This window comes from Catharus ustulatus, chromosome 3, assembly GCF_009819885.2.
Source record: "Catharus ustulatus isolate bCatUst1 chromosome 3, bCatUst1.pri.v2, whole genome shotgun sequence".
Taxonomy (NCBI): Eukaryota; Metazoa; Chordata; class Aves; order Passeriformes; family Turdidae; genus Catharus; species Catharus ustulatus.
In genome coordinates, this window is record NC_046223.1 from 86,049,900 (window position 1) to 86,077,214 (window position 27,315).

The following is a 27,315-nucleotide window of genomic DNA, read 5'->3' on the forward strand; positions in this document are numbered from 1 at the left end:
TAAAGGATGAACTTTTCTAAATAATCAATTTTAGAGTCCGAGGTTTTTTATGAATATTTTTCTTGTACAAAAATAGTACTGACAGGAAAATACTGAATCAATCATCAAACCTTGCCTTGTGTAACATCACTATCTATTATCAGGAACTTGAAAAGTGACATTTCTGTGAATTCTGAACCAGACATGCAGTCAACAAAGTGTGGTAAAAAAAGCGACACAAGCATGCTTATTCAGAACCATTTTATGATGAAAACTGAAGTGGCAAATAAGAATAAAGAACACAAAAATCATCTTGACAAAAAAATGCAAATTTAGGAGGAAAATTGATCTTTTACAGTTTTGTTTTTCTAAAAATCCCCCATAAAGTGATACATGATGAAAATTTAGTGCAATATGGGTAATAAACTTTCAGAATATTTATATTCAATTATGAGCTTACAAAGATGAAAATTATCCTAAGGCTTTGTTTGTTTTATTTTTAATTAAAGATACCCTACTTTAAGGGAGAGAAAAAGCTGTTAATTTTTTTTTAATTTAACATGCAGAGCGGACCGTTCACATGCAAGGAGCTCAGAATTCAAATAATACTAACTTATGGTAAAGCAATAAAATTCTTAATGGAAAGTAAAGTGCCTGCTACAATCTTAGTAGAAGTCAAAAAAAAAAGTGACAGTGTGATAAGGCTGGTGAGACTATAAACTCTTTATACATGAAATATGCAAGAAAGTGTCTGTAAAAGAACTCAGGTTGTTAAGTGCTGTCTTGCACCAGCTTGATTTTAATAGGTTTAAAGTCTGACCCTGACATCTACAACTTTGGGTGCTCTCATGAGCAGAATTCTTGATTTTAAAAAATCCTCAATTTCAAAAAATCCTCAAGAGCAGGTAGGCACCATGTTCTAGAAATAAAAATCTATTAACTTCAAGAAATAAACTTGAATGGAAAAGTGGCTGCACAATGAAAAATGCACATGAAAAATCTGTTCAACATTTCAGCTTTAAAACATACAAGAGAATACTGCAGAGAATCACTGCAGAGTAAAGAAGAAAGTTTTGAAAACTATCTCCACATTTTACAAATAAAAATGGTACTGGGTATTCTTAAGTATTGTGTTTGCTGAGCATTTCAAAAGAAAAACTTTCCTTCTTGGGAATAGAAGTAATTCTTTACTAATAAGCATCAGAACAAGTTTCCATCACATAGGTGAGTACAAATAGACAAAATATAAAAAGATACAAACGAAATAATTAAAGAAGTAACATGAGGTCTATGAAGCCCCCTAGGAATGCCTTGAGAAAGTAAGCAAACTTGTCCTATAGTACTGCCATGGTTTTTAGAGAGCAAGATCGCCTTGATACCGCAGTACAAATGTACCATGCATGTAACATGGAAGTGCAGCCCTGCGCCCATTTCCATAAGGGAGAGACTAACTCAGCCAAGCCAAGAGGCAGCAGCTGCCTATCTGGTGACCAGTGTACTCCCACGTTTCCCAGAGTGAGTGCACTGATTTAGGTCTCAGTTGCGCAACCCCCACTTTGCACAAAACTGGTAGGACATTTGTATATTTAAAGTTTCTAGCCCTCTGCTGAATTTTGATGGAACTGAGTACAAAAGATAAGCACAGTCCAAGTTTTATTTAGAAACCCAAGTAGGAAGGTTAACCAATGAAGAAAACAATCTGCAATAACTTAATTCTTTGCAATGCTTCTCATCTGTTTAAGATCAAGGAAGTCTAAAGAGATGACAGTCATTTAGCTCATGTCCTTGTAATTTCACATTGTTATATTACAAAACCCTTCAAAACCCAAGAGATTTGGTCCATGTATTTTAGGAATGCACAAAATTCCGCTTCCATGATGTTCCAAGCCAAACACAAGGCAAGAAATGGTGAGAGATGGAAACAAATGACAGAACACAAGAAAAGAACTGATTGGTATTTACCAGGAGATTTAATTTGCACTGAAGAAATTCACATTTTACATCTCTAGAAGAGCCCATAACAACATTACTAACAGCTGGGTATGCAACAGTACATTTTCTGGAAGAGCACAGATTCCTCAATTTTAAGATAAAGTATAAGAATTCTTCCGGTAAGGAAAAATTTCAGGTAGCTTTATTCCAAGATCAAATAGATTTATCAAAAAGAAAATCTGGAGTTTTTTAATAGGAATGAGTCTGTCAAAGATAATAAATAGAGATTTCAATATGATCTATAGGAAAATCTGTATATGACGATATGACAAGCTTTACAAATACTGGCTCTGATACTCACCCTAAAGTTGTCAGGAGAGCTTAGATACAGCTTTTCCCTAATGTCTTCTGGAGCACCAGCACAAAGCCTGTAAAAGATATGATAATTCCTCTCTTCTTTGCCTTGCACACAGATCCTAGATTTCTCCAGAAGGTAATGTGACACAAATCCACCAACCACCGAGTTCTAGGAAGAAGAAATATTTTTCTGATTATCTGAATATTTCTTGCATTATTTGAGATTCATGTTTTCAATTTACTTTTGGTTGATCATGACTTGCTCAATAGAAATTGTTCTAAAGAAGCTAGTTATACCTAATATATAATAAGCCTAGAAAAAAAAACCAACAATGCCTTCACCATTACTTCTCTCCCCAGCTCATGTATTGTATATACATACACTTTTCTTAAAAGAAGGGTCTTCTTCACCCCAAAAAGCAGAAATCTGTAGCAGAACCTCAGGAGTTACAGCAAAGAGCATTGCTACAGCCATCCTAACACTTTTTGGATGACAGTGCTACCGTCTTTAGTTGTTTTTCACTGAAACTCTTGTAAAATAAAAGGGTTAAAATTATAGAATGATTATTTGGACAATGTCTTTGGCAAATTAATTCTTGAAAAAAAAACCACAACATTTTATTTTCCACACTTGCACTTCTTTATTGAGAAGGAATTCTGATACAGATTTTTGAGAGCTATTTGTTATCTGGTGTATGATAAAATTCCCTGTGACTGGAGAAGTCTTAATAGCAATGAAATTCCTGAACTTAATGGTCATTACAGGAACTAAGAAGGATTAACTGAGTGACAAATTTGATTGCAGTTATGCAGTTGTTCCCTTATTCAGGAGGTCTCCATCTGTACTCACACCACTTTGGGAAACCAGACCTAAAAAGGTGACCACTAAGTGAGATGTGATGTCTTGTAAAAAAGGGGCTCAGGTAAACAGGCTGATCTTGCAGTGGAAAACTGAAACAAGCTTTGAAGCTGTTTTTGAAGATACTCAGGGGGCTATTTGCTTCAGCTGAAGTAATTAAACTGAAACACCATGTATGTGTTGGCAGGGAGGTATCCATCATGAGCATGAATCCATCATTTTAAGTAAAAATTTTGATCCTTTCCATAAATGTATTATGATGAACCAGACCAACAGATAAAGTCCCTCTTCTCAGAAAGGAATTTATTTACTATCTAAACTATTAACAAAAGTTCTGAAGTTAAATTACAGTAATTTCACGATTATAAGCCACACCATTTTGACTAAAATTGTGGTCCGAACCCGAAGTGCGGCTTATATACAGATAAAGAACAAAAAGTCGCTGTTTTAGTTTGGAGGACAGGTGTCTGCTGAGAAAGGCAGGAGCTTCTCTTTGAAATGGAGAATGTAAACTCCTCCCTCCAAATTATTATAATTTTGAAATCAAGGGGCTTTCAGGCAAAACTATGGGAATTAGGAATAACAGTTCTTTTCTAGGGAAATTAAAATAAAAATACAGTACTACAAAGAAACAAACTCCAAACCCTGACAAAGTCAGAGTACAACCTGACACCCCATCAGGCAGGGTGTTGGTAGCAGTCCCATTACAGTAATTTCACCACTATAAGGTGCACCCTTTTGACTAAATTTTTCCCCCGAACCCGGAAGTGCTCCTTATAGTCCGGTGTGCCTTATATAATGGACAAAGTTTGGAAATTTGCCAAACCAGAAGTGAGAGCCGCAATGGGAGGGGCAACGCTGCGGGAGCGCCGAGTAGCGAGGGGGGGCGGGAGCGGGCGGCCATGGCCAGCAGGAGCCGCAAGGGGAGGGAGGGAGCTGCCGCCGGCCCCGGCCTGGGCAGATAAGAAGCTGGACAGCACCACTCCCGGCCCGGGCGCGGGGGAAACGAGAAGCTGGGCGGCCCCGGCCTGGGTGCAGGGGGAATGAGAAATGCAAGCTCGCAACAGCCCCGAGCAGAGCCCGCCTGGCGGTGGCATCAGAGCAGCGGCGGCGCGGCCCGGGTGGCCAGGGGGAAGTGGCGGCGGCGCAGCCCCTGCGGCCACGGCAAAGCGGCGACAAGCAGCGCAGCCACAGGAAAGTGGTGACAAGCGGCGCAGCCGTCGGTGCGGCTGCGGAAAAGCGGCTACAAGCAGCATGGCCGCTGCCGCGGGAAAGCGGGGAGAAGTGGCACGGCCGCCGCCAGCCGGGGAGAAGCTGGGACACAGCGCGGTCACGCGGTGGGAGCCGTAAGCTGTGCCAGATGGCACCGGGGCGGGCGGGAGTGCCGAGGCCCGCTACATGGGGACGGCGCCTGGGGTTGCATTTAAAGGTTACACCGATCTTTTAAAAATGTTTGCAAATTGAGCATCTGCCAGTAATCCGCTACTTTGCTGCACACCGCGCAGCTACTCCCTGAAAAAAAAAAGTGCGCCTTATAGTCCGGTGCGCCTTATGGTCGTGAAATTACTGTAAATGGTGGCTGCATCCTCCTGCAGTGACAGATGCGGTTCAGTTGGAGCAGTGCTCCTGCAGAAGGTGCAGTTTCCCTCCACAGGTCCAGTGGTGATGTGGAGAAATCTAGTTTTCCTCTGGAGTCCAGTGGAGAAAGGGGCTCCCTTAGTGTCCCAAAACCTGTGGTTTTATCTTGGTAAGAAATGTTGGGCTCTTCCCCCTGGCTGGAGCAACTTCCAATGGGATGCAGTAATTTTATCAGTCACACAGTGGGACTCAATGGGCCAGTAGCAGAAAATGACTCTCTGGAGGAAGGATGGGGTGTGAAAAGATAAAGAACAATGCCCCACCTGGTTTCAATGGATGGCCCATTAGCAGAATATCTGCCGTGGAGATAAGGATCACTGCCCCCACCCTCAACAGATGGTGATAGAATAGATATCTTTTATCACACTCTGTATTGTAACGTGCAGCTTATAATCAGGTGCGGCTTATATATGGACAAAGAACAAAAAGTTGCTGGCACCCGGAAGTGTGGTTTATACTCAGTACGGCTTATAATCATGAAATTACTGTACTAACCAAATGATGAAAACACTGCATGCTCAAGACCAGATAGTGAGCTTTAAGTCTGCATGAAAATAAACAAATTCTTGTAGTTGGTCTGTCCTCAGTCAGAAAGATGAGGAAGCACACATGTAATCTCCAGACAATATCAACAGGAGTCTTCAACTTGGACATATGACCAGTCATACAGTTGTCCTTAATTGTAGAATGTGTGTATATATATGCCACCGAAACAAGAGAAAATGTTTCTTAAGAAATACAGTTGAATAGTATTTCTATCAAAAAACCAATTCCTTGACTTCTGTCACACTCAAAATCAGTAATTCATTTGAAGTTGAAATACATTTACATCTAATACACAACTCACACTTACTTGAGCATTAAAGGAATGGATGAATACCTAACAGCAAGTTAGTCTTCATATGAGAAGATACACACACAATGAAGGAACCCATTGTTAATCTTTTGTGGGCGGAAGCAATTTTCCTACTGACTTGCCACTGCCTTCCAGTAATGAGACAGTACAGTGTGGCTCTGGTTTTCCTTTCAAGGTGACACAATACAAATTGAATCTATAAAGTAGGACAGTGGCTATTTCCTGCAAGTCTAATTCAGCCTTCTGCCAGTCTAGCGTTTCCATTATATGGCAAAAAAACCATCACTGGTTATGTGTAAGAAAACTCCAGTACCTTTTCATTGAAGTGAATTTCAACAAATTTCCCAAAACGACTGCTGTTGTTGTTGCGAACAGTCTTTGCATTTCCAAAAGCTTCTAATAGGGGATTTGCTGTTTAAGAAAAATAATTTTTATAGTGTTAAAATTCAGTCAAGAAACTACAGAAAAGAAAGAGAGAAAAAATACATTCTAATTAATCGGGGAATTTACTTGGAATAAAGAAAATCAAAGGAAAAATGTTACCTACTAGAAGACTATATTTTGCAAACTATACTGGATATATTGTGGTGGAACATAAAATTAAATATTTAAGTATCTCATAACACTACAATATACTTGAATCAATACTGCAAGAAATTCAGAGACAAATATCAAAAATTGTTCAGTGATGTTCTTCTATAGGAAGCAGATAAATAACTGATACATAAACTACATGAGACAACACAGAATTTGACACTTCCCAATTATTTATTATTCATGAAATCTAAACTACCCACTTATTCCACAGACAAAAATGTCACTTAAATGTCATGCGTGCAATGTATTAGATTGATTCAGAAATTAATAAATACAATATCAGAAAAGTGTGTTGATTTCTAAAACCAATTAACACTGCCCTTTCAAATTAGGTCAATTAAGTGACTGACTGACTTGATTTTTTACTGGCTGCTGCTTTTCAGCATGTTAAAGCCCATACAGAAAGAGTGGAAGCAAGCAATCTAATTTTCATATACATATATATACACACTCACACAAAACATCATGCACAATTTAAGCAGTTTGAAACTGCTTATTAGTTATGAAATAGAAGGTGACTGAAAGACTACATTTTACTAGCTTTGAAGATCAAAGAAAAAAAGTAGTTTACTGAATCATGTTAACAATAAACCACTAAAAATATCTGCGAGATATTTTAAGGTTTCTAGCTAAAAATAAGCACTGGAAACTAAGTGAGCAGAAACTCAGATTTAGCCATTTAAATATCTGCTCCTACAAAAATTAAGAATGAAGGAATGACATCAATGCTTGGATAAAATATGCATGATAATGCATCATGTAATAGGACATGAGACTTAACTTGGTTTTGGTTTGGCTGTACTTCCATTTTTTAACAAAGTTTATAAAAATGAAAATCTGACTTCTTACAAGATCTTTGATAACTATTCAGTCATTTTATGCAATATTAAGTTTTAAAGAAAGGATTATGAATAAAACCAAATTGCACAAGGTCTTTCAGCTAGGCTAAAGGTTCTTCTAGTAATACATATGCCACAAGCATATTCATTAAAATCATGCCTAAGAACCTTCAGAATTCATGCATCAGATGCTGTTCTAAATTAAAAAGCCCAAATTCTTTGAGGAATACCTACAAGTACCAATTAATTTGCATCAGGCATTATACAACTCTTGCCCACTTTCTAAGTTCCTTTAGCACACAGTGGATTTCACTAAGGAACTGATTTAAGAACTACAGCAACAAGAGATTAAAGCCTCCAGTACTTCTCTTGAATAAGTGGTTCAAATTTGAAAACAGGAAAATTTAAAGCAAAAGTAAATAATTTTTTTTAAGAAAAAGACACAGTGTCAAGAAATTTCAAAATAAATTTATTCTATGCTATAGAGGACTAAAACTCCTGAGGAATTATTAGATTGGCTGAGGGTTGTTTGTTTTTCAGATATTTCTATTTTCTCAAAAAGCTATTTTCTGTTCAATTAGGAAGGACATACAAGAAGCTCAACGAGAAGGATCAACGCAGTCTCTCTTTACCTTGTTTGGAAGTCTACTGTAAAGACAGATACAAAGTTCTGTTCTGAATTATGTGATTTCTGACAAAAAAATGATATAACAGAAAAATGATCCAGAATCATAATTGAAAATAAACTTCCCTACTTTATTTGACTTTGAGAACTTGATAGTGATAAGGAGGAATTACATTTTCCTGGTACTAACAGATAGTAATGAAAAAACAATCTTGTTCTTACAGATTTTATGCAGTTTAAAATTCCATTTGGATTACCACCTCAAGTACATTAGGTGTGTAAAGTTCAATTCAAACACACACATAAACATTTTCTAGATAAATGACTGTATGATACTATAATAAATAAAAATAAAGTAAACCACAAATGGAAAAAAAATTCAAAACCTTTGATCAAGATCAACTACCAGTAAATTATGCAATTATGCTGTAGAAAGTGTGATAGTATTTCTATCTAGCTTTTATTCACTTGCTGTTGAGCCCCATTTCTGAAAAAAAAAAAAAAGAAATTGGAACCTTTAGTTAAATTAAAGAAACTTTAATACCTTCTACAATTCTATCATCAATATCTTGGCCACTGCCATAGGATTCTGTCAAATACCTGTAAAGCAAGATAAAAATATCAGCATCATTCCTCTCATGTCAGGTTTCCTCAATTAATCAGGGTTTAATATGGCTGTACACAAATACTAACTAATTACTATACGGAAAGCATTCTGATTTTAAATTTCAAATACCTATGCACTTTGACATAAACTTTAATTTAAACTTTTAAGTTTTCTTTTTTGTTGTAACAAAAATATTCTTGCACACTTCAATTTTTTTCAATACTTCCAGACGTGCTACAAATTTCTTTTTCAACGTGCATATGAAAATTACAGTTTAATGGAAATATAATCAAACTATTACTGTATTGCCTGTATTTATTAATAATTTTGTTAAACACTTAAGGTTTCTTGTCTATTTCCTGAATTTAAGACTGTTGTCATCCATACATTTTCTGTATTCGTAACTATCAGTGTTAATAAAAATCCACACAGAGATGGTGAAGATAAGAAATTACAGGTGTAATTAAGGCAAGATTCAATTTAGCAATTGAGGAAAGAGAAAAGAAAACCACAATGTACTTGCTCCAAAGTTCCAGTCCTTTTTAATTTTTTTTTTCCCTGCTCACAGGCCATGCTTTCTGGAAATTCACAGGTGAATCTGGGACAAGTTAAAAACAGTTCTTGAAAATGGGGCCTTTCAAAAACCATCTTTGCACTAAAAGAGCTGCACTAATACCTTTTATTTTCTAATCACACACGGGTAAAATTTCCAGCTTTTAAAACTCAGTAATGTTTTGTACATGGACTCCATGGTGGAGGGTGGTGGGGAGAAGAAACAGCAAGGAAATTTGCCTGTTGTGTAACGAGTTCTTCCTTTGCTGAGAAGCAGAAGAATAATCTTTGTTAAGAGCATCTCTTGTGAGATATTCTTCCAGTGCCTGCTGTCTTTTTTTGTTACTCTTTATCAGGAACAGAGTCAGGATGTCCTCTGTAAAAAATCATTGCCAGCACCTTGCAGTAATTCTCACGGCTATCTATGAAAGGTTGCACAGGGGCAGTGCAGAGCAGTATGAAGGACAGACAGGCAGTTGGGACAGTTCTTCACGGGATATGGAAAATAAAACCTCTACTGTAGAGAAATACTAGAAAATACATGATGTTAGGGAAAAGGGAGTTAAATATTTAGAGAGGGAAACAAGTCCAAGGTGGGGCAAGAGAGCATATTTACACTACCCTCACGGTGCTTTCCTGCATAATCAGGCCACCTATGACATGGGTGTATTTAATGGAGCAGTTCTTTCCAGTTACAGTGTTCCAGAGTGATAAAAAGCCATTAAAAGATAATGCAGATATGGAAACAAGGCTGATATATATCAGCAATATGGCTTCCATTTATTTTAATACACGTGATTTACTATTGGTTGCACATGAACATCAATAAATAAGTAAATCCCACTATTCAGTCTTATTCCGTAACCTAAGGTAAAGTACATTAAAGTTAAAAAGATATTCAAGCAAACTAAAAAAAAAAAGACCTAGGGGAGAACACAGAAATACACATTTATGGCAAAACCAACAGTGTCTTGCAAGATACAGTTAAAATGCCTAGTTAAGTTTTTTTTATCAACCACAATACCAGATGTGCAATACCACAATGACTGCATCATAAACCATAATAACTACATGATGTCAGTACAATTAAGTTAAAGTTTCTGTATGTAGTTGTTTCTGCATGTTATCATGTCAGCATTTAACTCAATTTCTTGTAATAAAGTGCATGTAGAAGCTAATATATATCTTACTGAATTGTATCTTAAACCCACTGATTATCTTAGTTTGCTCTGCGTCTATGTCAACCAAATGCATAAACACAAGAGATTCACATATTAACTTTGGTGCAAACATACAAACCTCAAAACAAATTTAGTGTTTTCTGTCTTGCCAGCTCCTGATTCTCCAGAGACTATGATGGATTGACTCATCTTAAGCACTTTCATGTCACGGAATGCTTTATCAGCTTAAAAAGAACATGGTTAACGTGACAAAAATTAATACTCAGCAGAATTGCAAGGATAAAGTTATGCTACAATGAGAAAATGTATCATTTTCAGAAACTATATCTTTACAGTTGAATGCATTACAGTTTATTAAATTCTGTTTCTTTTCAATTTATACTACAGTTGTAATTCTTCCCACACCAGCATGTAAGAAGTCAAAGTCTTGAAAACAAAGGCCTACTCAACTATATCCAGAATATTAAAAGAAAACCAAAATCAACCATCTAGAACTAAATATTTTAAATTAAATGTATTTACAAAATAGTAATCAAGGTTAATTTTTATATATTTTTAAGAGGGAAACTTTCAGTTGTACTTTGCAACAAGTAACATCTGAGGAAACTCGGAAAAATCTCTCATTATGCAACAGGTACTAAAACCCAGCTAATTATATTTTTTATTTCAAAATGAAATATAAAACAGTGAGAAGACTTTTTACACATCAAAGTTTGATTATAGTTTCCAATTATTTTTTATTTTCAAAAGTGACTGAAATCAGATTTTAGCCATAAATAATATTTTAATGTACTTTCTGTTTGTAACACAAACATATGAAGGGTAACTGTGTATGTGCTCTGGCAATGTAATATAAGGCAAAGAAAATTACTACACTGAACAACACTGCTGATGATTATTATGCCTTTTTCACTTATAAAGTTTGAATTTGTTTATTTCTTTTTTAGGTTTTTTTCTTTTAATGATTGCAAATTATATTTAAACTGCTTAGACTTAAAACACTAGAAGTACAGAATAATCCTAACAGAGTTGTCACAGTTACTCATTTCCAAGTTCTTCAAATTGCATCTCAAAGATGAGAAGATTTGCAATTTTAGCCATTAGTGGTTTTATTTTATAATAGTTGAAAATAAATTAATTACTGCTACAGGTGGCAATTTACAGATAACTCTGAAGTATTCAATGTTGTTTTTTTTTTTTTTTTAAGAGACAATATAGGCTCAATACATACCAATTGCAAAAACATGTGGTGGCAATGTTCCCAGCGATCTACCCTGGTACTTTTTAATAGTTTCTGAAGAGTAAAACTTGGGTATATCAAAGTATGGATTCACTGCAATAAGAATGTTGGCTACATAGGTCTGTGAAGAAAACAATGGACAGCAAATTATTAGGCAGTATCAAAGTAAGTGGTTAACAGCAATTGTCTATTACTATTGCAGATGGTAGCCTCCATATAACAATTGCATTTATGATTCTCTCCAGTTAATGCAAATACAAGACAGGATATATTGTTAGAGTTCCTTTAATTATCTTCTCAGCATTTCTGTGAAATTATCCTGGGAAAATTTCCTAACCACCGGGCTGTGGAGTATGTCCTGAATCCGACCCTTCTCCCAGTCTCCTTTTAAATTATTTCCTATTGTCTGCATTACTGGATCAAGGACGGGACGCCAAAACCTCCTCCTCAAAAGCAAATAAACTAAGCTCATGGATAGCATAACACACTGTGCTCCAGTGAGGAGGATAGCTTTTCAATATCTAATGGAAGCAACTCAGCAGGAAGGACTGACAGGATCCTGCCTGGAAATGCATTCATGCCAGGCAATAAAAGCATTCAGCCACAGAGAAATACAGAATGCAAATGTTCTCTCACAGAGAGGGAATTTGAGAAGAATCTCAGACAAAGACTGCTTTTTACCTTTCCATAGAACAAGGAATACTGAAGAGAGGGGGCTTTTTTAATGTTTCTGAAGGAAACTCTCAAAGCTTGGTTATAATTGCCAGGTTACATAGAGGGAAGAAGAGGGGTCAGAATCAAATTTAAAATCAGATTTGCAGGAAAAGACCTGCAAATGAAGAAAATGAAGTAGACCTTCAGCTTCAATAACTTATTTGCTTTGCTGTTACTGAGAATGCCCCCAGAAAACTGAAACACGGATTGTGTGATAAATTAATAGAAGGTTGGATTGCACAATATATGACATTTCTTAGATAGCTCTATTTTCAGCACTTATTTCACCAAAGGAAAACTTTTTTTCAAGAGTTACAAATATTGATATTAATTTTTCTTTTAATAACAAGATAAATAATGTTAACCAGGATTTTTTAAAAAGCATAAAACTTGACAAGGTAAATGTAGCTAAATTATAAAGTGGGAAAAAAAACCAACTTTTTTTTCTTTCAGAAAATACACATGTTCTAGACAACATATTAGTAATATTTGTTTAATCTGAAAAAAGGCTTTAGGAAAAAAAAAAAATACTATCCCACCCCATGAACAGTTCATATTCAGAATTTTACTTCCTTGGGGGGCTTTACTGTTTGGTTGGGTTTCTTTAAGAATTATTTTGCCTGAACAGCATTTAAATGGCCATTTTTATTTATTTATTTTAAAGCTGGTGCTTGATCTTGACCATAAAAAATTTAAAGCTATGTAAATTAACTGCAACAGAAGAAAACAATTATACTTTCTTTTTATATTTATATAAAAGGGTTTAGCTAAATTAATTTTACAATATATGCTAAAAGAAAAGTTAATTATTTTAACACAGACACTTAAAAATACGTGGAATTGTTGTCTATTATCCCTGGTCAGCTTTCTACTAGGGAAGAAAATAAGAAAGAAAGAAAACTCTTATCTTCTGTTTCGCAGCTGTCAGTGGCTGGGCAGATGGCAAGGACAAAATGTAATTTAGTCAGAATTCATTAAGTACAATTAGGCAATTTGATAGCAATATAAAAGATTAAGATGGACATCTGAGCTAGGAGGTGTCAAAGACGGCACCTGTTTGCTTCGTTCAAAAATAATGAAGAAAGAAAACCATCTTTGTTAGCAGTGAAATAAGTTACCTGTAGCAACATTTGTGATACAAAGCTGTGCTACGGTTGCACACGAACAGTCATGTAGAGAAAAAACTATTGCTCTGCCTGCTGAATGGAATTCTGATCTAAAAGTATAATGTAAGAAAAAAAGGAAAAAAAAAAAAAAGCCCTATAGCCGCAACCTTTCCATGTTAGCAGTTCTGTTATAGGAGAAGAAACAGAAGTGGAAACACTTGGTGAATTTTTGAAAGGACATCTCTATCAGACTGGTTGTCATGACACACAATACTTACGTAAATTCTGTCTTTACTGTACCGAACTTTGATATTGTGAAGGAGAGTGGCTTCATTTAAATACATCAGGGAACCTGTAAGTAAAAAAAAATCACATACCATCAAGAGCTCCTATTTAAGAACAGACAAAAAACTAAATCTTGAATTAAGAAGAATATTCTTCCCTCTCTTTGTTTACAGTTTAATCCTGTCATTTCTTTACACTGTCCTGAGGCAGGAATACTGACTCAATATACATTTTAAAAAACAGAGACTTGTTCAATTGGAGTTACAGAAAGTTGCTGAACAGAGTCAGACTGCAGGAGCCTCAAATACAGGTTCTGCTCAATGTAAGCTCCTTTAACCAGTCTGTCAAACACAGAGCATCTGCCTTCTCACCAGCCTCTAAGCACAGAACCTGGTGCCTACCAAAATCCCTACCAATGACTGTTTCCTTCCTTCCAGCTCTCCTCTCCAATCCTAGCCACAGTGTCCCCAGGGTCATGCCATCCAACACCCAGCATTTGGAGTGACAGCTGGCTCCTGGTGATTTTTGAGTTGATGAATATAAACATCTAATCTGGATCTGGAGAGAGCAATAGCAGCATCACAGCAGGCACTAACCTAGCTTCCCCTGCTTCAGTTCTGAATTTTGTGAGCACTAGGCCTCCTCAAAGAAACTGTTAGGGGAAAAAAAAGTGCTGACATACCAAACCCTAGCTATATTTTTCCCCTTTCTTCTTTGATATAAAACACCTGGCCCTGAGATTAGCTCAGTTGGTTAGAGCATGGTGCTACTAAGACCAATGTTGTGGGTGTGATCCCTGTATGGGCTATTATTAATTTAAGGGCTGGACTCAATGATCATTGTGGGTCCTTTCCAGATCAGAACTTTCTGTGATTCTGTAACTGCTGAAATGTTACAGGGTGGTGGCACCACAGAAAGCTTCAGACTGTATGGGTTCACATTCTGGGGAAGCTGGTCTTTGTTTTCAGCTACAAAGCACTGGAAAGTATCACCAGCCTTAACTACAGAGGTAATTTCCAGTTCCCACTGTAATACTGTTAAAAATATCCCTAAACCAAATGAGGGCACTGCCCATTACACAGCCTCCATTTTCAAATATGCTCAATCCTTTTTATCTCACTGCTTAAAATCAAATGTACAACACTATTTTGTGTAGTGACAACTAGGAGACTTCCTGTGATACAGTATAAAAACTTGTATACATCCAACCACTATGGATGGAATAAGCACTGGACCATTAATGTCTTTTTTTTTAAGGAAGGACTAGACATGGCACTTACTGCCAGTTCACATGGTGGTGTTAGGTCAGAGGTTGGATTCAGTGATCTCAGAGGCCTTTTCCCACCTAATTGGTGTAATAGTAGCTGCTACCTTGCGCCTCACACAAGGGTCACATCCACCTCTCATCTATAATGACCAACAAAGTTGTTTTATGTGAACTGACACCCTTTCTCAAGGGCTGCAGCAGCAAAAAAATAATTCTAACTTATTTACACAAATGTGTAAAAAGGCCTACTAGGCCTTTTTGTATGACCTAAAGTCAACCTGCCCAGCTACCTTGCCCCGCAAGGATACCTGCAGTTCAGCAAGCAGCTCTAAACATCTTTCAACACTCCTCCTGCTGAACCAAAAAATACTGGCAAGGGAAAATGGGAGCTTCTCAAAAAATCTGTGTTTTTGTTATCCATCTTTTGCCTTTCCTCCTGCAGTGGACAGAGGAGTGGCTGTGGCTCCATCCCCTACTTACCTGCACTAGACTGGCCTGAAGCAAAGTCAGGTTCATCAGCCAACTGCAGCCTCCCTTTGGCTTGCATAGCTCTGCTGAATAACAGCCCTTCCCTCCATTACATGACTAAATACAGCTTTGTTTCAAATATCTGAAATCATTCAGAAGAAACCACCTTTCTCTACAAAATTCCTTGCACTGATATTCCTGTGTTGGCAGAGGCACACAAGGCACACTTTAGCTTTACCCTAGGTAAACTCTCCCTTTAGATCATAACAGCCTTGAAATCGTGGCTGTGCACAATTCCTTCATAAAACAGCAGGCTGGCCCCCATCACCACAGTTCCTGCTCTGCCACCACAGCAGACACACATTGCCCCACAACCCCACAGTCACTGGCAGCTGCAGCAACCAAGCACAGACACCCTGCACTGCACAGCAGGACTCGTCCTCCCCTCCCCAGGCATTCTCGGTTCACATGGCTGAGAAAATGCCACCGAGACCACAAATTGCAGGTCTGCCTTCACCTCTTTTATTGGGGTCATCCCAAGAGAAAGAGACATTAAAAGGTAATGGGTCAGAAACAGAAACTGCTGCTTGCTCTAATGAAAGTTGAAGTCTCCTTCTGCCTCTGTACAAGACTGGGAGGGGACAGCATGGTAAAATACTACCAGAATTAAATCTGAAGTAATTTGAATCCTCAGTATTGAGATGAGAAACTGTTACATAGTAATTGTCCATCAACATCCTTGACCGTATCTTTGTAGGAACCTCTCTGAGTTTGCAGTATTTTAAAGGAAGCAGTTAATCATCAACTTTTTATTAGGTTGTTTATGTAAAAATCAAAGGACCCTAGATTTCATTGTGTCCCCAGTGCTCTCATTGCAATTAAAGCAGCTATACCTGCAGACTCAGTGTGCAATGGGAGCTTGCTCCCCAAGGGAATGCCACCACCTCAAGTCATGCAAACTAAGGCTTATGTCAGCAAATTCAAAATTTATCTTCTTTAGAATAAATCCTTTAGAAGAGGCATCCATATCCAAAGGCAAAGGAAGTCACCAGAGACGGAGAAATCTGAATATTCATATAGTTCATGTCTAAATATAACCAGTGTATATATGTGCATTTAGTTGTCCATATATTTACTTACACACACACACAAAATTCACATAAGTGAAGTGAGGCACTGAAAACTAGGAAATGTCAATACCAAATTTATTCATAGTGGCTCTCCTGCACATACCACAGAGCAGGGTTTCTACTGAAACTTATTTTAGGAAGTAATTGCAAGGCTCTGCATCTGTAGAACTGGGGTTTTTTTAACAGTCTTGTCTAATACCCTGTCCTTATACCCACCTTTTAGGATTTTTTAGAACAGTATTATAAGCACTCAGTATAGGTGTTCTTTCTTAAAAATCAATGATACCCAACACAAATACTCTCTGACAGAGAAGGAAATTGAATTTGAGATTCACACATCCTGCAAATGAACAACTTGTAAGCAGCAAGTTAGAATATGTTAAGAAAGTTAAAATCATGTTTGATACAGAAAGGATTATTGAACAAAGTATTTTTCAGTTTTATCTTCTCAGAAAGCCAAAGAAGATATTTTCTCTGACTTAGTTGAACAGTATTCTGTTGGAATCTTAAATTATTTCCATAATCTCATTCAAATTTCAATTCCCTGACTAGGACACACAGGTGTCAAGACATCTCAGTAAAATCACTGGGACAGATGCACAGATTAAGGGCATTTCCCTAGCAATCACCATGTACAGAGAATACAGGTAACAGCTTTGAAAAGCTCGAAATAACATCCTTTTTGCAAAAATATAAACAGCTGGAGGCATATCTTATCTAAGTCAGATCATAAGATTCAGATCTCATATTTTTGTTTCTTATGGAGAAGTTGTAACAGCTGCATTTCCTGTCACGGAATGTAAATACTAAACCCTGTTCCAGGACAGGAATTGAGGTTACATCACCTAGACCAGACCCCTAACCTCTATTTTAAACGAAGAACAATAGAAGATATTTTTGTCCACCATTTACAAAGTCTTCAGTATTTTCACCAAGCAGTAAACACTATAGAAAAGGTTTAAAAGACTTGCCTTCATCAGTATTCAAGACAGGAGAGGCTCTGTGATTGGCTTATAGAGTGCAGCAACAGCAAAATATTTAACAGTTGTGTTAAAGCTGATCACAGCACTCACTCAGATTCTCAGTATTTTCTCCCCTCTCCCTAAATTTGACAACTGTTTCCATCCATCTAATTATAAAATATTTAACAAAATAAAAGCCCTGCAAATCAACAGTGACATTTATTACACAAGCTCATCTCAAAACTCCTTCCCCACCAGCACTCCTGTATCCAATTCAAGTCTATCCATTTTCAGGGGTCCTGATAGGTCCAGATTCCCATTCCCAGTTTTGTGAAGGTAATCTTAAAATTTATTTTCCATTACCTCTACTTCCACAGGAATGGTATCTGAGAAATCCCTTAAATGCAGGAAAATGCTATACAAATACAGGTGCTGATAATGACACTGAGTCTTTTGCCACACTATAAAAAGTACAGTTACACCCATAATGCTGAATGGAGTATTTCTGAAGTCAAGCAACAGTTCTGTGTGGGAATTAGATAACTATCCATTCCTCTAAAGTGTTCAAATGAAAACTAAAACACACAATAAATTATATTTAAAATGGGCTTCCTTTAAGAAGTTTAAAGGACTAGCAAAGGTCATACATAAATTCAAACAAAGACAACAAGGAAGAAACAGGAAGCTTGTAAGGAAACAATACTATTTTCATTGCAGATTTCTTCTGAAATGCATAATTTATTTCTAAATTCGTAACTTACAATTATCTTCCACATCCTTCTTGCTATCCTCCTCTGCAGGAAACACTTGATTGATAGCAGCCTGGAAAGTCTGTTAGATAAGAAACATTAATACTGTCAGAATTCCATAAAATAGAAATATAGTTCAAATACATCTCATGCAATCATACAAGTCAGTGCACTGCAATTGTACATGATTTCAAATGAAGTCACCAGCTTTATACTGCAGAATTGGAAATTTTACTGAGTTATTAGATGCAGACAAAAAGCTGCTGCATTTATATTACTACACTAGATTATAAAAATGAATTCACTGTAATACATATTTTAATGCAATTATATTTGATTCTCAGGTAAAAAATTGCATGTCATACTGTGCAATGCAAAAAGTAAGACTGAAAAAAGTATTGCAGAGATAACAGCATTATAAATGACACAATTTCCTCAGTTTTGCAAAGAAGGAAGAATAAAATGTAAATCATTAGTTCAGTCAAAGGACTGTGCTGTCATTATGATATGCTGTTTTAAAATATTCCTACTTAAAATATTAATGTTCAATACATAACATCCTCTGTATCACCAAATACTGTAGCTTTGGTTGTTGTTTATTGGGTTTTCTTCTTCAATAAATCAATACTAAAGTAAAACAAGACCTTTCTTCAACCCTTGTATTCCAGTCATACAAAACGATCATTTATCAAGTGTTCACATCCAACTGGAAAAATTCATAACAAAAGCAACTTTGTTTCTTTTTTCATCTTCAGAAGTCATAACTTATATTGCTGTAAAAAGGAAGGAAAACCATCCAAGCACACATGCATTACAGCATCTGCACTAAAATATCTGTTGTACAAAGGAGATCTTTAATTATATTTTTTTGTTTACTGTAGTAACAGCTTGTTTGAGCTAGCGATGAATGAACAAAACCCCCGTTGTACCAATTAAACATGACAGCCACCATGCCACTGCAGGCACAGGCTCCTTTTCCCCATGGAAATGGAGACAAGTAGTCTAATATTTGAAAAGGCAACCGACCGAATCTAAAGAATGAACCTAATAAACAAACATGTTTGCTTGTTTAACACTGTACTCAGCAAGGTAGTCCCACGAGGAAGATCTCACAGGGAAATTTAGGAGAAAGACAGCAACTTGTTTCATATTTGCTTGAGCACAACGGCTTGAGAGGTCCTGGGCCTTATGCCATCATTAACAGCCACAAATTCCAACTCTCTTTGAAGTGGGAAGGGTTAAAAATGTCTCAGAGTAGAATTAATTGCTGTCAGATGGAAAACATTTAATCTACAATATCCCTTCCCTACCAAGTTATCATAAACTATGCAATCTGTAGCCATAATAAAATATATTTTGTCATCCCCTTATCAGGATCTAATGCAGAAAAATACATACAAGATGTTTTGCTAAGGGAAACAAAGCTGCTCCATGACGTTGGAACATGTGAACATCCATCACACCAACTTCCTTCAAAATATCCTTTATCAGAGTTTGCGAGGGCCATGGAAGCCTTCAACGTCTTTACCAACTTTGCTCCCTCTCACAGTTTTACTGTAACTACATCTTATCACCATTGTCTCTAAAAGTTTGCAAACAGTAAAGGTAAATCTTGTTTAGTAAAGATGTATTTGAATACAACAGTTCCCCACATGATCAGTTCCCTGTGCTTGAAACACTGGGAAAGTTTAAAAAGAATATGACCAGCTTCACAAAAAAGTGACTTCATTTCTTGTTCTTGTCTGTGTAAATGTGTAAACCCATTAACCCCTAACAAAGGCAGGATAGAATAAACATGATTCCCAACTATTCTGTGAGATTCTTCATAAACTTCTGATACTTTAACATTTCTGGAGCTAGAGTCAGCCATACTAGAACTATACCCGAAGAGGAAGGGTTTTTTCAATGTCCTCACCATTCAGTCTTCTGATTCAAGATAAATTCAAAGGGGAAAAAAAAAAAGATAACTCAAAGAATTCATGCTGTACCCTATCTGAAAGCTCATGTTTTTCTGCTGGACTTCTTTAGATAAGAACATAGGTATAGTTTCAACTGTGCCAACAAAAAATATTTACTGCTGTATGTCACAGTTGGAATACTGCTTTGTGTAAAAGTAAGGTACTTGTTAGATATGTGAATATGATAGCTAGATGTTCAGAGTTCCAAGTACTAAAATCTAGTATTTTAAACAGAAAATGAGCAAGGTATCCTAGATCTATCAATAAGAAAATATCCAAAGAAATTCTTTACTATATTGTCCCATTTTAAATTTTTTTTAAAACAATTATTTTAAGGAAAAAACCCTTCTGATACTTGAGGGAAGACTTTTGCATTAATCATAGTTTAGGACAAGCTTGTTCTAAGAAAGTAGAAAGTATATTAATCTTATGAGACAATAAAGTGGTCTTAGGAAACAAAACAATGTTTAAGGAATTTTGAAGGGGCTTTTTTCTGTAGCCTTTGTAATGAAGCAACCCTTGAAATCCAATGGCAAACTTAACTATTCTCCCAGAAACTAGATGAGTGAAAAAAGATATCTTTCCATTCAAGCAGGATCTTCTTTCTACCATGTAATCCAATATGTGTAACCATGCCTTCCTTTATACCTTCCAGATACAGACAGGAGACATCCCTACTGTCAGCTGTATTTCACAAACCAACCTACAGCAGTACAAACTGTGTGTAAGACAGACAAAAGCATGTCTCACTTGCGCAAGCACGTTGCGCCCACTGTTAAAAAAAAAAAACAAAATAAACCAACTTAGCTTGAAGCATTGAACTTTGAACATTCTTATCTTACCTTCAAAGTACATTTTTTCATTTATATTTAGCTGGGAAAAATACTTTTCTGGTTATTCACAGCATACCAGAGCAGGTGGCCCATAAAACCTTCCTGACTCTTCAGAAGTGGTACGGAGCCATAAGGTGTCTCTCAGTCGAAGGCAGGAAGGGTGTCAGCGAGTGCCTGCAGCACCTCACACCTTCCCAGTGACTCCAGAAACTCATGACTGCTGATGGTCTAAGAACTGCCTGCCCCGTACTCCTCAGTGCCCCATGGTGCCAGAATGGCATCGCAGGGTGCAAGCCCTTCCAGTGCTTCTCTTCCTAATCACTTTATTTACATTTGCTACCTCCAGGAAAAGAGTAAACTCCCTATTTGGCAATTTCACTGTCATCTGCCTTCTCCTTGTTTTAGCCTCAAAGAACAAAAAGATCTATGCAACAGGATCCAAGATTATGAATCCCAGTACATTCAGAAAAAAACACTTTAAGGAGAAATGAAAGCACAATACTAGTTGAGTTTAACAGCTGGTTTCCTCTCTACCTGCCTCTTCCTTCTACCAGCAGCTTGTGACTGTTGGTGGGCCACAGGCCAGGACTGCCAGCTCTGGTACCACCAATCCAGTTTGGAGCCTGTTCTCAGGGCAGGACTCCAGCTGTAGGTGGAACCACGCTCATTAGCAAAGCATTCTCCAGTTTCTCTGGCTTTTTTTCCACTCCTGGCATTTATAAGCCTTGCCAGCCAATGTTCTGCTTTTTGGGAAGAGGTTCCCATCACGTAACACATGCATCCTCTGTTCCAGTAAAACGCTCCTGCGGCTCGCAGTATGTTCTTTGTGCAGGGCAGGCTGGGTGACTCAGATCCCCACCTCTCTTAGACACACAGCCTCTGCACAGAACTGTAAACATTTGGGGATGGGCTGTGGTACCCAAAACTGCTACTGCTGGGGTTAAGTGAATTGGGATGTTGGACCTTCACAGAGTCTGGAGTGGGTAACTTGGTTTCATAATGTGAAGCAACCTACCACCACAATGGCCCCAGCTCCTCTGCCCCCCTTCCACTGCTTGCTGCCATCCTGAAAACTTTCCACTTCTTCGCGTCAGATCTGTTCCCTGACCTGGTTTGGGGTGTCACACACACTCGGCAGGCGGAGCTGGGAGAGTGCCACTCTGCAGTGCCAGAGCTGGTTATGGGTGGGGATGGGAGGGAGGGGTTTAAGACATGGTGAAACTGCTGCCTTGCAGCATATACTGCAGTTACTGACAGCAGTGTCATAAAAGGCAATAATCAAATATATGCATACACATTTCCTTTTCAGACTGTGACCTCTGGTAAGCTACCAGTGCCTACAGAGAATACATATGACATGGTAATGACCCAGATTAAAAAATAATAATAAGTTACACTGCCTGGATATGTTTACAAGATCAGGTTACTCCTGTCCTCCCTGTAATTATCATGGGCAACTCTGGAGCTGCTATCATACATTCTTGCTGAAGAGCACTTCTGAACTACCATTTTAAGAAAACAAAGTGATAACGAGTATTAATGCTGACTACATCAAATGAATGGTCTAAGTGCACAAGGACAGAGTAATCTCAAAAAATCAAAAAGCAATGAGAAATTTTTCTCTAAAACAAAAATCAATGACACCTTGAAAAGACTGAGAAGGTAACAAAGAAAACTTTTTTACTCCATCTTTATTAATATAAGGTTAATTAAGTTTGATGGTTAAAAAAATAGGACCATAATCTCTACAACATTTAGACTGTGAAGTGTTTGTTCCCTTAGATGAGTGAACATTAGGCTCTTAATTGATCTGTTTAATTCAAAACAGCCAACAGCAGAATAGCAAACTCCCTAGACAAAAGAGGGTTTTTTTTGTTGTTGATAAAACCATGAAACAAACTATTTGCATTTTAGTATAATTTTTTATTGTTTTCTTCGGTTATTTAAATTATATATGGTCCCTGAAAGGAGCACATGTTAGAAATAAATAGTGACTCAGAAATATCCTTATCCTTATTATTGTTCCTGTTTCAATGTAAAGACTTTTGCTCTTCATGACATCAGGACCATCGGGAAATATAAACAGAAACAACAGTAGGGGTGAAATTCATTTAAGTAATTTTAATATTAGCCATAGATTTTGAATATTTAATATCCTTGTCTGAATAATCTTGCTCCTCCTCAAACTGACAAATGAATACTACTACTACCAAACCTACAGACTTTATCTCTCTCACTCAAAAATCAGATGTTACACTTGCTTTGTATTTCTAAGGAAGGCAAAATCAACTTCCTCTCCAAGATGCACAAAAAAGAAAGCCTATAAACATTCCCCCAAAGGAAGGACTGCTGCATAACCTTTTGACCTATGACAAGGCATTCTCTCCTACTGCTGACATAAAAAAAAGAAGTTACAAAACACATTGTTGTCTTTCTTACATCCTTGAATATAAAGAAAAAACAAAACTATTAGAAAGGGCACAAAAAAAGATATTCAAAAAGACTGAAAGCAACTTTTAAGGCAGTGGTAAACTTATTCTAGCTAGTACAACCCAGGAATCTGACAATTTGAATTAGGATAATTGATAGCTACAAGGTGCTTCCTGTAAAAACTGACATTTAGTTAACAGCATACTGAATCTGAAAGATGTCATGATAAATCAAGCCATTGGAGCACACTAATTAGGATGAATTGGTGGTCTTAATTTTTAAAGTTACATTTATTTTGACTTTAATGTGATGTAGCAATTCCATAGGACCTTTGTTTGACATCATATTACTTCTCAAGGTACTTAAGAGGATTCATCTCTGTCTTCATCAGTCTAATGGTATCTAAATCTTAGCCAGGGCCTAGCACATCCCTGTAGGACCCTTCCTATGCATGTAGGGAAAAGGAGAGAAGCTAATCTCAACAGCAGGCTCTTAATCAGTGTCTAATTGAGGAAAAAAAAGCATACAGTACTGACTCAAATGGCTATGGAGATTCAAACCTCCTCTCTTTCATGAGTATGTACTCAATGCATGTACAGATAACTGACGAAGTACACATTTATCGGTGTGGGGGGTCCATTGCAATACAAGCTAAAGCTGAACAAAGATCCTAAGACAAACTTAGAACAGAAAACTGATTTTCCACTCCTTTAGGCTGTGTGCAGTTGAAGATACTGGCGAAGACCTGGCCTACAGGTAAGGTGGTTTCTTGTATGTTTTCTCCCTTTTCCTTTGTTTGTGAGATACTTACCTTGCCTTTCTGATTCAAAGGCTCAATAGTTAAGTTGTCAGGGCCAATGTCCACAATCATCCCCATCTGAAACCCATCAGTTGGGTGTGGAGCCCAGACGGGCTTCCCGTCTTCCATTGTGGGATCTATCCAGTATTTCCTGTAAGAAAAAATAAAACTAAAATCAAAACACTTTGTATACAAATTGAATAAACCATCAGGATTTACTACACAGACTTTAGTTTATTATGTTTATTTCTGTTACTCAGTATGAAAGGAGACAGCTGCTGCAGACTGGAGCCAGCCTTTCTCCAACTCTCAATGCTTTGCCTACGAGGACACCCCCTAGACTTCAGCAGGGAGAAGACTGAAGACCAGAACCATTTTTCATGGGATCCACACACTGCTCCCTAAGGTCTTTATCCAGCTTCCCTAACTTGTGAACCATGAAGGGAGTCTATCTCATGATCAAATTAGAAGTGCAAGACAGATTCAAAGCCAAGACTATACTAGGAGTGTGTATATATACATGTATGGATACACATGTAAAGACACACACATATATATATATGTTCATGCATGTAGTGGGTCATATGAGTAATGTATACTTGTCTGTACTTGATCTAGTGTACAAATATTTATATTTTTGCAACAGTGCATGTTGAGGCATATGAGCAGAAATCCAGTCTCTTGGCATTTGAGACAAACAAATGTGTTCACTCTTTTTGTGTGACTGAGCATACGGCTTTCAAATAACCCACAAATATATTTAGTCTCAATTGATTTATCATTCTGTTAAGTATTTTAGAGGTTGGCCCTCCTGATACTGTAACATTACAGGTTTTCCTGTTAAGGAACTTCATTTTCTCTTAAAAAATGACATGAAAGTTGTTTTGAAATAATTTTGATCTGCAAATGAAAAAGATGCAAAAGCCAAGATATTCAAACCTTATGCTACTCAAGTTATACAGCTAAATAAGCTCCCAATTAAAAGGGAGTCTTTGATTGCACGCAGTACTCATTGAGCTAACCAGGAAAGTTGCCAAGGTTGGCACACTCTGAATGGCTAATGGTGCCATTTTAAATATGCTGAATTGGTCCCTTTTTTCATGGGTTTTTTGTTGTTGTTGTTGGTTTGGTTTTGGTTTCTTTTAAACCTACTTTGTAGTCCTTACCCTAATAAGAATAGAGTCCACTCAGCTTAAAAGTCTCACTTCTCCTGGCTGTTCCTTACTCTCCTCCAAAACTCATTCACATACTAAACTGATACGTTTTAGTCATTCCAAAATTTGTAAAACGTAATCTCATACCACCAAGGTGTAACTTGCCTCTCTCAGCATGAAAGAAATAAGCCTGCCAAGCAGCAAAGAAAACACTGGCAACAAACTCCAGAAGGCTAGGGAAAGCTCAGCAAAGTGTCCCCCATTTTTCTTTTCCTCTATCTGAAGGAAAAAGAAGATGCAAAATTTCTCACAAAAATGAAGGCTACAGATCCCTTTGCCATAAGCAGCAGCAAGGAAAAAGAGTGATTGGCCCACTAGAAAGCTGTACAACTACAAGCAGAAAAGGACATTCTTGCCCCTCAGAGGATCTGTCAGCCCATGCTGCACATGACTTGCTTTTTATTGCCTCCAAGGACAGGTTAGAAAAATTTGAAGGGAAGGAAAAGGCTGGCTGTGATCTCTTTGAGAATGCTGCTGGTCTTAGTTAACAGCAAGCTGTCTTATTCCTTGGCAACCTGAATGTGAAATTACAGGAAAACTTGTGATTTACTTTTCTCCCATGAACAGAACATAGTAACTTCTTTTAATTACACAGAGAAAGGTTCTAAAAACCTCCAGTGTCACATTTACTTCTGTTTACTTCCAGCCTTTTGCCACAGCCCATGAACTCTACAAAACAGCATCTTCGTCATGTATTGCCATCACTATATGAAAATCCTGTAAACAACATCTGTATTCACTCACAACTGGTTGTTGGCCATTTTTTCTTTATTTTATGATACTGAAAAAGGAATTTTTTTCCAGACAGACCTGACCTCTAGATCCAACTGCCATCATGAGCATAGTTGCTAAACAGCTGAGTTTATTTCTGGATATAACCAAGCCTTCATTTTTTCACAAACCTATCATTTGCTTTTAAAATGCTAGTTCAAAATAGTAGTTAAACGATATGTCACAAAACCACTAAAAACAAGGCTGTCTTTTACACCCCAAGTAGCATGGTCAGGGCTCTGGACATAAGCATGTTGCACAAGAAACAAACCCTAAAATTACTGCCAGAATTTCAGCAAAAGTTAGAATCCAGTCGCCCCAGTTCACATCCAGATGTTTCTGCTTTTTTCACTGACACGGCTTTTTGCATTCTTACATATTCTTAAGGTAACTTCATACTTTATTAATAAATTATGACAGGGGAGTGTCATAAGCTGAAGAATCCTCTTGAAGGACAAAGCAATGATTGAATTCAGCCACCACCAGGAAATGCAAGTTTAAGAAAAGTACCTGAGGCTTTGCAAGCATCTGAGACGCCGGTGGATGAAAGCAATCTAAATAATTGCAAGTGAGTCAGTTATTAATGGGACACTTAATTTTAATAAACACAGTCTTCTGGCTGAGTAGTGACATCAAACCAGTTGTAACATTTTGGGTTTATCACCACTCCATCTCTGTCAGCTGGGACTCCGGAAAGGAGTACACTGAAATCGGATATCAAAACCTACCAGGTATTACCTGCTCTATTATTTACACCCCCATCTGATGTATTGTGCCATTGCCTTGAGACAGATGCATGAAGCCTGTTCCTGAACAGGCTCTTGAATAGACAGTTTACAGAACAGCATTTTACAGTGAACAGAAACTGTCAGTGGGAACAAGCTTTTTTTCCTGATATGCATCCATCTAAATCCAATCCACATGCAGTCCACCACATTGCTAGAAGAGCACACCATTTCTGAAAGCAATGAAGGCAGAGACTCATGCCCAGGCTAAAAGTCCGTAGGTAACCAATTTGATAGCAACATCACCAAACATAAGGAGTAACCTGGTTGATGCTTCCAAAAAAGGAGATGAAAGAAGTTATCATCCACATTTGCATGTATGCACTCAACGTGTATTGATTGCTCTTCAGTTGTTGGATCATTTTGGTCTTCACAATTAAGACATCTCCAAAATGAAGAAGAGAATTCGTAAACATTATGCTTTGAAGTGGGAAGCCAGCTGTCCTTTTCTCTTTCTACATAGAGAGACCTCAGGAAACTGGTACTGGAGTTTCTCTCTGTTGAGCTTGAGAGGGATGGTAATAAAATAAGCCTTTGCCTGAAGCTGGTAGACTTAATAGCTATTCCTTCAAATGTCAGATT

The 27,315-nt window shown here is 37.4% G+C and overlaps 1 protein-coding gene across 3 annotated transcripts in view; it reads right to left on the bottom strand.

Moving 5' to 3' along the window:
* MYO6 (myosin VI) overlaps window positions 1–27,315 on the bottom strand; it is a 109,731-nt gene that overhangs the window by 54,869 nt on the left and 27,547 nt on the right. For all 3 annotated transcript variants that reach the window (XM_033054172.1, XM_033054170.2, XM_033054171.1), the window contains exons 2-9: window positions 23,976–24,114; window positions 17,956–18,025; window positions 13,361–13,434; window positions 11,254–11,383; window positions 10,141–10,246; window positions 8,227–8,282; window positions 5,935–6,032; window positions 2,273–2,437 (exon numbers count right to left, since the gene is read on the bottom strand). In XM_033054172.1, the coding sequence (XP_032910063.1) occupies window positions 2,273–2,437; window positions 5,935–6,032; window positions 8,227–8,282; window positions 10,141–10,246; window positions 11,254–11,383; window positions 13,361–13,434; window positions 17,956–18,025; window positions 23,976–24,114 (838 nt within the window). The remainder of the gene's footprint in view (window positions 1–2,272; window positions 2,438–5,934; window positions 6,033–8,226; window positions 8,283–10,140; window positions 10,247–11,253; window positions 11,384–13,360; window positions 13,435–17,955; window positions 18,026–23,975; window positions 24,115–27,315) is intronic.